General features: G+C 45.3%; 1 protein-coding gene across 1 annotated transcript in view; it reads left to right on the plus strand.

The window, feature by feature from the left end:
• The window catches only part of HELQ (helicase, POLQ like), a 606,359-nt gene that overhangs the window by 108,472 nt on the left and 485,317 nt on the right, over nucleotides 1–12,570 (plus strand). The window contains exon 7 of the mRNA XM_086961870.1: nucleotides 8,428–8,526. Coding sequence (XP_086817996.1) covers nucleotides 8,428–8,526 — 99 coding nt within the window. The remainder of the gene's footprint in view (nucleotides 1–8,427; nucleotides 8,527–12,570) is intronic.

Consider the following 12,570-nt stretch of genomic DNA (forward strand, 5'->3'; position numbering starts at 1 on the left):
GCCTCCGAGAGCTCATGTACAATGATAGCTTGTTCCTCCTTCTTAGGCGTAGGGAGACCCTCTGCTTTCACTCCTACAGCTCAAGCAGCCACTGGACTGGTTACAGCTCCATACACCCCTGTCCTTGTATGCATCTGGTGGATTGTTAACAAAAGGTGTGCTGATAACGTCACTATGATAAACACTATACCAATAGCATATACTTGAACCCTCCAGCTCACAAGATGGGCTGTTAACACTTTCGAATGTGCTGGTGGCACGGTGGGCAGCCTTTACAAATCACATAACCGAAGTCTTCTGGATCCCCAAATCTATTGTTTACAGTTTACAATGCATCAGCAGTGTTGGGGATAAAGCTTACTAACGGTATATGCCTGAGCCTCCTGGATCCCTGGCTACATAGTTTCCACTTTACAATGCACCGTCAGCGTTGAGGGTCGAGTTTAAGTCGGAGATAGCATATGTATACAAGTCAGGTCCCGGGCCGGCAGCCAATCACAGCGCGGCCCGGGGAAGGACGTCAGGGGGTTGTCCCGGGCCGACTGCATCGTTCACCCCCCCCCCCCCCCCCCCCAAAACCCGAAAAGAAAGCAATGAGTAATCCTGTTATCAGAGCAGTGCCCGGGTTCACTGGAAACAAAGCCGGACCCTGCCTCTCTCCTCCGCACACTCAGGGGTGCATTAGGGGGGAAGCAATGACCACGCCCGCTGCTTAACACACGCAAAGACTTAACCAATAAACATGCCGCCGGATGCATTCCATTGACGGAAAAGAGAGACCACAGCAGCAAGAGACGGAAAGACGTAAAACAAACATGGAGATGGAGAGGACCTGAGACGGGGTTAAAAGAAAATTGCAAGACGGGGCTAAAAGAAAATTTGCTTATCTGATTGCAAATACAAAGTACTTCCTGGCAACTTAAATCTCGCCGACCACTCCAGCTAAAGGCACTTCCAAAAAGACGAAAACCACACCGGTAAAAAAACCAAAAAAACACCTGCCCACCGCCGCAATGACGTGCTAAAAGGGGCTGGATGAGAAAAAATCGCAGGAACGCCCACGAGTCGCCTCGCAGAATGACGGACGCCTCTCTTCCAATGGCTAGCCTCCATTTATGGAGCTAGCCAATGGAAGACAGAGGCGGGACAAAGCCCACATACTGTAAAACAAAAGATTTCGCCTGCGCGAAACGCTGCTGCGCAGCTTTCGACAGCCGAAACCTAAAAAGGACTAAAGACGCCCAGCAGAGAAGACTGCAAAGAACAGTGGACTTGGCCCCAGCCCTACCGGCCCGTCTGCAGTTTCCAAAGATCCTGCGCCAAAAGTCACCTTGTCCTGCAGCCAGTGACATCCAGAACCCTGGGAGGACTGACTTCCTTCAACAAAGACCAGATCTACGGTGAGCAGCAGCTCTGTTCGAAAGAAAGCTCCCAAGATAGACTCTGAACCTGCTGGGGACAAAGAAACCCGACGCCTGGAACCACCACTGCACCTGTCGCCTACGGCCAGAGTTCGAGTGGCCCACCGATCCCAGCGAAGTCCCCCAGCGCTCCGGAGTCCACTGTGAGATGACCCCTCCCTGACGTCGCCTGCAGCCTCTGCACGGAGACCCCCCACCCCCCAAACGTGAATGGCTTGGTAAGGTGAAATCCGACCTCCAAAAGACACCCCTGCATCCAGCCCCCCTGCTCCCTGGAGAAGAGAACCAGAGGAACACCTACGTCCCCGAGCCCTCCAACTTACCTGCCAGCTGTTGGTTCCTCCCGGAAGTCTTCCAGGACCGAGCCTGCAGCTGAAAACCAAAAGCAAAAATCCCTATTAAAAACAATAGAAATCCCCATTAAAAACAACAGCCTTTGACAAATCAGCACCCTGCACCCAGCCACCCCTGCGCCGCTGTGGGTGCACTTTTGGTGCGATCTTGAATCTTGAACCCCCATTTCCCCTGAGCTTAAGTCCAGGAGCTTTGCTCCCACATCCATGTGGCCTGCTCGTAAGCAGCCCTGGGGGACCCCTGAGTCTAGTCACAGAAACCCAACTCCCACAGCAAAGTACTTACCTGTTAACCAATGACACTATTTACTCCCGTAGGATAACATTGACTGTTTTTCAATGAAAAGTTTCTAAGTGTGTAGTTGGAAAATCTATGAAAGTCTTTAAAATTGTAACCAAAAAACAAAAAAGTTTTTACTTGCCTCTATCCAGGTATACTACACTGTGTAAGAAAAGTAATCTGTTAAGAAATCTACTTGACATTCCATTGAAAAAACAATACAAAGTATATGTACAATATTTCAAAGCATTGCATTACTAGTAGTTCTACTGTATTCAAACCAAAGTGTGTATATATATATATATATATATATATATATATATATATATATATATATATATACAGCTGCCACTCAAACTGTATTATTACTACACTTCAAACTGCACTTACTGCAAAGTATAAATCACTTACCTGTGGCAGGCTTGCTTGGTTCTAGGAAATAAAATAACTAAAAGAATATTTTTATGCAAACAAAATTGGTCTCAGTTCAGTCTTTGAGTATGAGATTGTTTAATTTACATACTAATGTTCCCTTAATTTCTGCAAAGGATGAAGTGTTGGCTCCAATTCTGTACCAATTGAAATGTGAAGCAAAAGTCCCAGGTTTTAGGGACCGGGTTGGAGGAAGGCGGAGCAGCCGGAATGGAAAAAGTGTTCCGAGTGAGGCGTTTTTTTGGGTCTCAGATGGGGTTGGGTGGTCAGAAGATGAGGAGGAACGTAGTTCTTATTTGGGCTCTGAGAGTGACCCCGAGCTCCATCAGCCAGCGACCGTGTTAAAGTCTTTAGCAGTAGCTAGGGGTCAAGTGCTTGACCAACGTTAATTGAGCTGGGACCATTCATCCGCCATGCCCTTGCAGGGTAGTCCATGTGTGGAACTCGCACAAATGTCCCTGTTGGAGACAATTCACCAAGAAATAATTGCGCATAGGGAGGAAACACTCCAAGGTATTGTAAATCCCAGGCTGCAATGAGGAAGATGCAGGGCGTGGTGGGGAATTTATCCAAGGCGTGTGCTAATACTGGGGACAGAGTTTCAAATTTGGAAGAGCGGGTGGTGGCAACTGAAGTCGAAGTTGCCGAAGCTGTCACCAAGGTCGATGCCCACTGCTCCCAGGTGGTGGACATACAGTGGAAGCTGGAGGAGATGGAAAATAGACTTCGCCGGAACAACTTGAGGGTCCTGGGAATCCCGGAGGGGGTTGAGGGTTCGGACATTAGGGTGTATATTATTAAACTCTTCCAGCAAGCCTTCCCTGAATTATCCAGCTGGAACTGGTCGAATGAGCTACAGAGAGTGCATCGTACCCCTTATAAAATACGAAGGAATGCCAAGGAGGGAGACAAACCCAGGGCAGTACTAATTTTCCTTGGGAATTTTATCCTCAGGCAGGCTATCGCAGAAAAGGCCAGGCCAGGTGCCAGAAGAAGCTGTAATGGGGTTTCATTCTTTGTCCGCCCGGACTTCTGTCACACGACTATAGAGATGAGATGGTGTCTCAGGGGTATGATCAAGTCTTTTCAGGACAAAAAACTTCAAGCCTTCTTGATAAATCCGGCGCAGCTAAAAATCATTAATGATGGGAGGACAGTATATTTTTCCTCAGAAATTAAGGCCAAAGAGTATCTTGACACTCTGGGCAAATAGGGTGGGCCAGGTTTAAGATGATGTTTGTACAGTGTCGGGCAATCGCTTCTGTTTGGGAATTTGGGTATGATTTCTATTTGTGTCTGGGCTCCACTGTCTGGGATTTGTTTTTGTTACTGCATTGTCCTCACTGCTAACACTGCATGTCCATCACATGCACAGACAAGGTCTGTGCGCTTCACAGAGTGGGGTAGGGGGGCGTTTCAGGGGGGGTTGGGTCGAAGGCGGGTGGGGTGGGGGGACAGAGGGGGGAGGGGAGGAGAGGGGGTGAGGGGGCGCTCAGGGGGAAAAACAAGAAAATGGAAGAAAAAGGTGCTTTTTTGATGTTTTTTTTTGGACCAAGGGTTTGTTTCAGAAATGACAGATGGAACGAGGTTCAGGCTCTTATGATTGGTCGAGTTAAACGCCGGTATGGGGAATGTTAGAATATGCACTATGAATGTGGGAGGGTTGAATGATTGGAGGAAACGTCAAAGATTAGCATATTTTGTGAAATTTAACAGAATTGACGTTCTTTGCCTCCAAGAGACGCATTTTCAATGGGCAAAGAGGAATCTCTTGTTCTTGACTGGGTTTCAGCTGGTAGCTTGTTCATCGCAATCCTCGACAATTAGGGGGGTGGCAATTTTAGCTAGGAAGTCTCTGGGAGGTGTTAAAAGGGTTAAGGGAGATAGTTGTGGTAGATGGGTAATAGCAGAGATGGAAATGGGCTATACACTGTGTGTAGTCTATGGCTCTAACAAAGAGGACCCAGAGATCTACGATTTTCTAGAAGTTGAATTAGCTGGTTGGCCTACCCCCATAATATTCTGTGGAGACTTAAATATTTCGGCGGATTTGGACGATAGAGTAATCTATGTGGGGCGGAAACCTAGAGTTTTTAGGGCAATAAAGGCCCTAATGGGGTCACTGGGTTTGATAGACGTATGGGGGTCTAAAGAGCCCAAAAGCCCTGGGTTTACTTACTTTTCAAACCCTTTTCAGAAGTATACTAAATTAGACTCCTTCTTTATCTCATCTCCCGAAATTAGAGAATAAAACTTTATTGTATAGTTAGTAAAAACCATTACAAAAGTTAAAAATAAATAAATTAATAGCATCGGTTTAGAACTGGTCAATATGCATTCATAGTTTAGACTTAGCAACATTAATAAGCAAAATTATATCAAAGAACTTTTGTTATGGTTTTTACTAACTATACAATAAAGTTTTATTCTCTTCATCTCCCGAAATTAGTAAAATAGGTATAATTAAATTGCCGAGGACAATCTCCGACCATAATCCATTGGTAGTATGAAATGGATCTGGTCGAAAGGAAAAGGACATCTTGGACATTTGAAAGAAGATTGTTGGCCGATAAAAGATTTGTTAAACATGTTACGAAGTGGACTGGGGAATTTTTTGCAGCTAATAGATATAGCCCCTCACGAAACGTTGTCTGGGAGTCTTTTAAAGCGGCTTTAAGGGGCGAGTCGATAGGTTTTTCAGCTAGGCTGAGGAAAGATGATAGGAGGGAGGTGGAGCGACTATTGGAGAAATTAGCCGTCGCGGAAGAACAACATATAAAGGTTATTGCCCTTGGGAGGGATGGTAGCGACAGCCAAAAGTCAATCCTGACTATTAAGGCAGAGTTGCAGAAGGTGATAACTCAGAAGGCGATTGGGGAGTTTCAAACAACTAGGCCTAAGAGGTAAGAAACAGGGGGACATGCTGGTAGAGCCCTTGCACTTCGATTAAGACAGGAAAAATATAAAAATGTTATTACCAAGATAAATGAGAATGATAAGGAGTATACCGAGGCCAATGAGATTTTACAGGTGTTTAAGAATTTTTACCAAAAATTGTATGATGAGGAAGAGAGGGATGAAGGTCAGGGGGAAGATTGTCGGGATAATGGCCCGCGATTAGATGATTTAACAAGAGAAGAATTGGATAAGGATATTACAGGGATTGAGGTTACGGCCGCATTTCAGGAGCTAGCCTCGGGCAAGGCTGCTGGCCCAGATGGAATCCCCTTGGAGGTTTAAAAATCCATTGAATCCGAGATCAACCCGCTTCTTGTGGATCTTTTTAATGGGATACTATGTTCAGGGGTGATTTCGGATTCATGGAGAGAAAGCAACATAAGAATCTTTCATAAGAAGGGAAAACCAAGTGAGAACCCAGGGTCGTATCGACCAATATCGCTGATAAACGCGGATACCAAACTATATTCTAAGATCTGGGCTAGAAGGTTGGGCAGGATCATCGGCGGTCTCGTCTCCCCTTGGCAGCATGGGTTTGTTCCTGGGCGTGGTACGACGGACCATACAAGAAGAGCTATAGCCTTGTTTGACGCCTATGCTGCCACGGGGGGGTGGCCATGATCCTGCACGACGCAGAGAAGGCTTTCGGCCTTGTGGTCTTGAGTTTTCTCTGGGGTATCCTGGCATGGAGAAGTTTCGGGGACAAAGCCATCAGAGCCCTTAAAGCTATGTATTCAGATCCTGTAGCGAGAGTGGTGGTTATGGATGAAAGGTCTGAAATAATAACTATAAAGAGAGGAACACGCCAAGGGTGCCCGTGCTCCCCGATTCTTTTCTCCCTCTATATTGACCCACTTATTCAGGAAATTTTAGGGTGCCCTAGGATTAGTCCCATGGTCTTTAATGGCTACGAAAATAAAATGTTGGCCTACGCGGATGATCTTGCGGTTTTTACGACCGATCCTCAGCAGGCGATGTCTGTTTTGGCCGAATTTGCAAATGGATTTGTTCAAAAATCTGGGTACTTACTAAACTAATCCAAAACACAGATAATTTGCACTAAAAATATTGTTAAAACAGATTCTAGATTTGTGGATGCTGCCATTTATTGAGGTGTGAAAATTAATGCCTCAGTGGATAAATTAATAGAAGAAAACTATATTCCGCTTATTAAATCTATAGAGGCAGATTTGCGAAGAGTTGATGTGCTACATCTATCACTGATAGGGAGGGTAAACGCACTAAAAATGACTATGTTCCCCAAAGTGCTATACGTCTTCTGGGCCATACCATTACTTCTCGATGGGAAAATAATTAAAAATCTTGAATCCGCCTTCATCAGATTTATCTGGCAGTACGGGAAGGTTAGGCGCTCTACTAACTTGTTGTCACTCCCTAGGGAAAGGGGTGGGCTGGCTTTACCAAATTTAAGATTATACCACTGGACTTGTCTTTTGGCACAAATGTTGGTTCTTTTTCATTCTGAGGCGAGCCCTGCTGTAGGAAGCCACGTTCAGAAGCCCCCCTCTATTTTTGAGTTACTGTTAGGGAGAAAGGCTTTTGGCTTACTGCTGTGTGAGGTAGATTGGAGATTCTATAAGAAGGCTCGACTTAAGATTTTGGACGGGGCTTGGCGAGTTTGGATGTCTAGTTTAAAAGTTTTTAACGTATCAAAGATCAACTCATATTTACATCAAGCCTCTTCTCAGGTTGGATTGGACCCTGCAGGATTGGAGGAGGTTGGGGATTAAGACATTGGGGGACATTATGGAAGGAGATGGGGTAGTGGGCTTTGGTGTCCTGCAAAGTAGGTTTGGAATTCCATCAAACCATTGGCTTTTGTACAGTCAAATTATACGATCCCTGAAGGCACTTAGACCCAAACCGCCGCCTCCGGTAAATATCCCATTGCTGGATTTATTGACTAGGGGTTGCAAGAAGATTAAGATAATATATAATCTCTTTCTAACAGGAATACAAGATGACTTGGAAAAGATAGAATCTGCCTGGGCTATGATATTGGGGAATCCCGATGTTGATGTGGATCTCGCCCTTTATTTGAATAAAAAGGTATTTCGGGCCTCAAATTTGCGGGCCCAGCATTACAAGACAGTGTTTAACCTCTATCATACGCCGGCAAAATTATTTGCCTGGGGGGGTCAGGGAAGATGATAGGTGTCCCAGATGCAGAGTCGGACATGCAGAGTTGGACAAGCAGACTTATTGCATATGTTCTGTAACTGTAGTTTGTTGGCCCCAGTTAGGTCTGAGATAGAGAAATTCTGGGAGGGGCTGCTAGGTCATAAGATCGATCTATCCCCTACTCTGATGTTAATGGGTACCGATTCAAACTTGAAGCTGGGAAAAGAAGAGGAAGCCTTGGTTTTTATTTCAGTGGCGGTACTCCGAATTTTAATATCGGGAGGTTGGAAAGATGCTGTGGCCCCCTCCTTTCAAATGTGGCTCACCAGATTTCTCGGAATACATAATATAGAGTCCTGTTTATATGAGCGGAAGGGCATGAAAACTAGTGATTTCAGAAGGGGTATCTGGGCCCCCATAACAAAATGGAGGGTGGCAAAGCTGTAAGCTCTTAATGTTGTTTGCTATGCTTTTATTTGTAAATTCAGCTAGTAATGGGTTTTAAAATTCCCCTGTGTATTATTAATCCTGTTCTTCCTTTTATATGAATTGTGCTGCCCCTAAATTTCTACTAATGTATTCATTATTAATTGTATTTATTCTGCCTGATACCTCAGCTCTGTATATAATATTTTGGTTTAAATGAATTTTTCAATGCCTTTTTGTAATACACCTTTAATTCCCAATAAAAAAAAAGAGGATCAACAGAAAAAAAAATGACAGATCTAGCAATTTCTGTTTAAAATTGTATTCCACATCAAATGACTTCCAAATCCCACGATACAATTGTGGTTTGGTCCGTCTTGCAGTATTTGGTACATGATGAATGTCTCTCTTTTAGGTTGAGTTAAAGGAATTTGTGAAAGTGCGAGATAGCATCTATGAAGTGGACAAAAAAGCAGAGGATGGCTTGACATTTTCTCGACTTCTTAATTACAAGGTAACATTTAAGAGTAATATGCACTTTGATGGCAGAAGTAGAATCTTCACTTTTCGCCTCTGTCAACGTCTGTATCTAACTAGATCATGAGGGGTAATTTGGAGTTCTACATGGTATGTGTCTTCAAAATGTTTGTCACAGTTTTAAGAGGAGACTATGATAATCAAGATCTCAATAGAACAAGCAATGACAAAGAAAATTGTTGAGGCTTTTGTACAATTGGTTTTCTAACTACATTTCACTTATATACATCACAGGTGCTACAAAAGTGCAAGCTCGTCTCACATACACAGAAGGGGCTTAATCATGTTCCCAGGACAGTGGGCAAGGACCTACTTAAGCACACCTACACCCTCACAAACACCCCTAAACCTCCATCTATATTTGTTTTGGGAGAGGTTTTTGTGAGACACTTCTACACTGGAGGACAATCCACCATGACTCGTAATCACCATGTACATTTAAACCTTGTATGATTTAGTACCCTAAATCATTTTACCAGGCAGCAACAGTGCACAATTGCTTTTAGCCACTGATTAGGTAAAACCGATTAAGCTTCTTTCACTAAGGCAGAAAAAACAACATTGCAAACAACTCTTAAAGTGTGGTTGATGGTGTGTAGGTGAATATGTGCATAACTGTGCGTGTTGTGGGATTTTGTGTGTGTGAAGATGTGTTGGTGGCGTTTACGTTTGCAGTTTCTAAGGACAACGTCTCTGACCACCTTGATTTTTTTGTAGCACAATGCCTGTGTTCTCTTGCCAGTTCCCTTGTCTTTTTGCATTTTGGTAACACTTAATGGGACTACTCAAACTGTAGATCTGGTGCTCTTTTTTGACAAACATTTGTGTGCCCTAAGACTTGGAGATACATTGATGTTCTCATTCTATAGCCTCATGGTCATAATCCCCACTCAACCACAGTGCACAACATTTATAGGTTTATACAGTTTTGGGTGCAACAGATGGGCCCAGGAGAAATACCTTCTCATCTTTCCTTCTACATCAAGTACAGTGGCTTGGGCTAGGTTAGGGAGGATTTGTGGTTGAATAATCGTTGTGTTTGGGGAATTGCTAAATGATGTATATAGGTTTTACAAAAATAATTTACATCTGAAAGTGTGCTCAGGAGTGATGGTTCGCAATCAATATCTGTCCTTAAGGTTACCATAAGCAGATTGCGGACATTTTTTATAGTTTTTACCGCACCGCACATTGACACTGCAACCCCTACTTGATACAAAATTCTGCACCAGGACCGACCCCAATAACCAGAAGAAGGACTCTCCATCATCCACAGAGACGCCATCAAGTGTACCTCTTACACTGACCCAGAAGCCACTTTACCAGAACACATGCCCTTTAAGCTTCAGACAGACATTAAAAACACTAACAAAGGCACCCTTGCCTACCGGCCCTCAGGACCTCACACCCACCTCAGCAACCACCACTGTGACCTCACCACACCCCTCGCCATGGGCACCAAAGACTTCATACTCCTAGGCGATATCTCAACAACCCCATGGACTCCAATTCCACATTCTTGGTCTTACCCACATCGCTGAACACACCCTGGACGCCATCTTCTCTTCCAGCGAGAAGGTTAAAGTCAGCCACATCACTCCACTCTGATAAAGAGAACATTCCACATAACTGGACCACCAACCACCCCTAGGGAGTCTAGCAACATCCCAAGTCGCTGCTGGAAGAAAGTTACAGAAACAGAATGGCTCAATGCCCTCTAAATAAACTACCCATACCCAACAATGACCTCATCAATGACAGAAGCAGCAACAACGACAGGCAGCAGTCGATTGCCCCACGTGACACCTGGGACCGCGGACGAGCTAGTGGATGCCTAAAGTAGCAGTTTAAACGTGTGGCAAGAAGCTGGAGGCAGGCATTATCATGTCCCTAACTGTTTCTCATTACTCCTGAGGGTGGCTGGTGAACGAGGGTCGGAGGGGTTGGTGGGAGTGGAAGAGTGTGAGGACAATGGGGTTCCTTTATTTTAATTTGTCTCAGGAAAGGTTGTCAGACTATCTTTGGGGGTAAGGCTCGGAATGATGGAGGAATAGAAGGTCGATCCTCTACAGCTCTTGGCCGCCTCCCACTATTTTAGTATGGGTGTGATCCCTCAGTAGTTCCTGGGGGAATATTTAGGGTATTAGTGATGGGTACTAGATCTGTAGCGCCTCTTTGGGGTGGGGTGGTTGGGGTTGTTTTGGAGTTATTTTGGGGATTGTTGGAGCCACTGGTGTGTTCAAAAGCTGTGAGAAACTTTTATTGTGTTACCGATATCAACATGGGGTCGATACTTGACTTAAAATGCATTACTTGGAATGTTTGAGGGCTCCACACAATGACATGGCATCATAAGGTACATGCCTACATAGTGCGCAGGGGGGTTCACATAGCCTTTCTCCAGGAAACTCACGTTAATCAGACTGAGGGACTGCTGTTGAAGCGCAGATGGAGGGGACAATTATTTTATATGACCTACTCGGCATTTGCTAGGGCAGCTCTGGTATGGGTTAGGGCAGAGGTCCCCTTTCAGCTGACACAAGTTAGTGGATCCGGAAGGGAGATTTGTGCAGGTGGCAGGTTGCCTTAATGGCATAGATGTGACGCTCTGTAGTATATACGCCCTAATGTGGATCAGGTTTCCTTTTTAATCACTTATCAGGGATATTGGTGCCGCACCTAACTGGTTCCATATTGATGTGAGGGGACTTCAACTCAATTGTAGATATTGAGATGGATAGGTCCCACCCCCGCTGCCTGGTGCCCCTATACACAGAGTCTCTAAGGCTAGGCGAGCATGGCAAAACGGCTAGGGGTTTGTGGATACAAGGCGCGCACACCACCTAGAGGAGCGGGACTATTCTTATTTCTCCGGCTTACACGAACTGCATGTAAGCCTGGATGCGGTATTATGTACCCCTGACATTCATGCTAAGGTAGAACATAGTGAGTACCTCGACGGAAAGTTATCAGATCATAATCCTTTATTGGTAAAGATACAATGGGACCGGGAGAGAGCTGTCCTACCGACCTGGCGGCTTTGGCAGGAGATGCTGGAGGAGCCTGTCTTTCGTGAGGCTATTGGAACAGGTATAACACAATATTTTAATGAGAATGAGGGGACAGCTTCAACGGTGGCGTTGGAGTAGGATACTTTTAAGGTGGTAGTGCGTGGCTTATGTATCACCAAAATGGTGGGGGTGAGGAAGACGCTATTGAACGATGTGGAATCAGCAGAGCAGCGGTTGCGAACAGCTGAGAGGGCTTGCCCAGAAAACCCGGGGGCGCAAGGGGAGGTCTCGGATGCTAGAGAGGCAGTAGCGAAGCAAGTGGAGAGATTGCGCTGCTTTGATCACCGATCATACCTAGCGAGGGTGCATGCAGAGGGGGATAAAACTAGCACTTTGTTGGCGCAGCTGGCTAACCCAAACCCCTGGGATCCCCTATCCTAGGTCTGACAGCTCCAACGGGTGAGGTGGTATATACGTAGCAGAAGATTAATGGGTTATTTTGGGATTATTATACTGACCTATACCGCAGCAAATTACAACAGTCTGGGATGGCCATAGGGGAGTTCTTGTTGAAAGTGACCTTAGCCCAGCTAGAGAAAGAACAAGCAGATAAGCTGGGGCAGGAGATCACGTTGGGTGAAATTAGGGGGGCAATTAAGCATATGGCGCAGAACAAAACACTGGGGGTCGATGGGCTACGCATCGAATTTTATTCAGTGTACATTGATTGCTTGGCCCCACGTTTACTGGCCATGTTTCAGGAGGCGCGGAAGGCGGGGACGTTATCGGCAACCACCCGGGAGGCTATTATTATCCCACTGATGAAACCTGGGAGGGACCCAACTGATAAGACGGCGTACTGCCCACTTTCAATGTTGACAATTGATTATAAAATCCTGAGTAGGATCCTCGTGACCGGACTCCTCCCGCACATGACGCAGTTGATCCACCAGGATCAAGCAGGATTTATCACAAACCGAAATACGTCCCTCAACGTGCGTCGATTGCTT

The sequence above is a fragment of the Lissotriton vulgaris genome, chromosome 3_1 (assembly GCF_964263255.1).
Source record: "Lissotriton vulgaris chromosome 3_1, aLisVul1.2, whole genome shotgun sequence".
Classification (NCBI taxonomy): Eukaryota; Metazoa; Chordata; class Amphibia; order Caudata; family Salamandridae; genus Lissotriton; species Lissotriton vulgaris.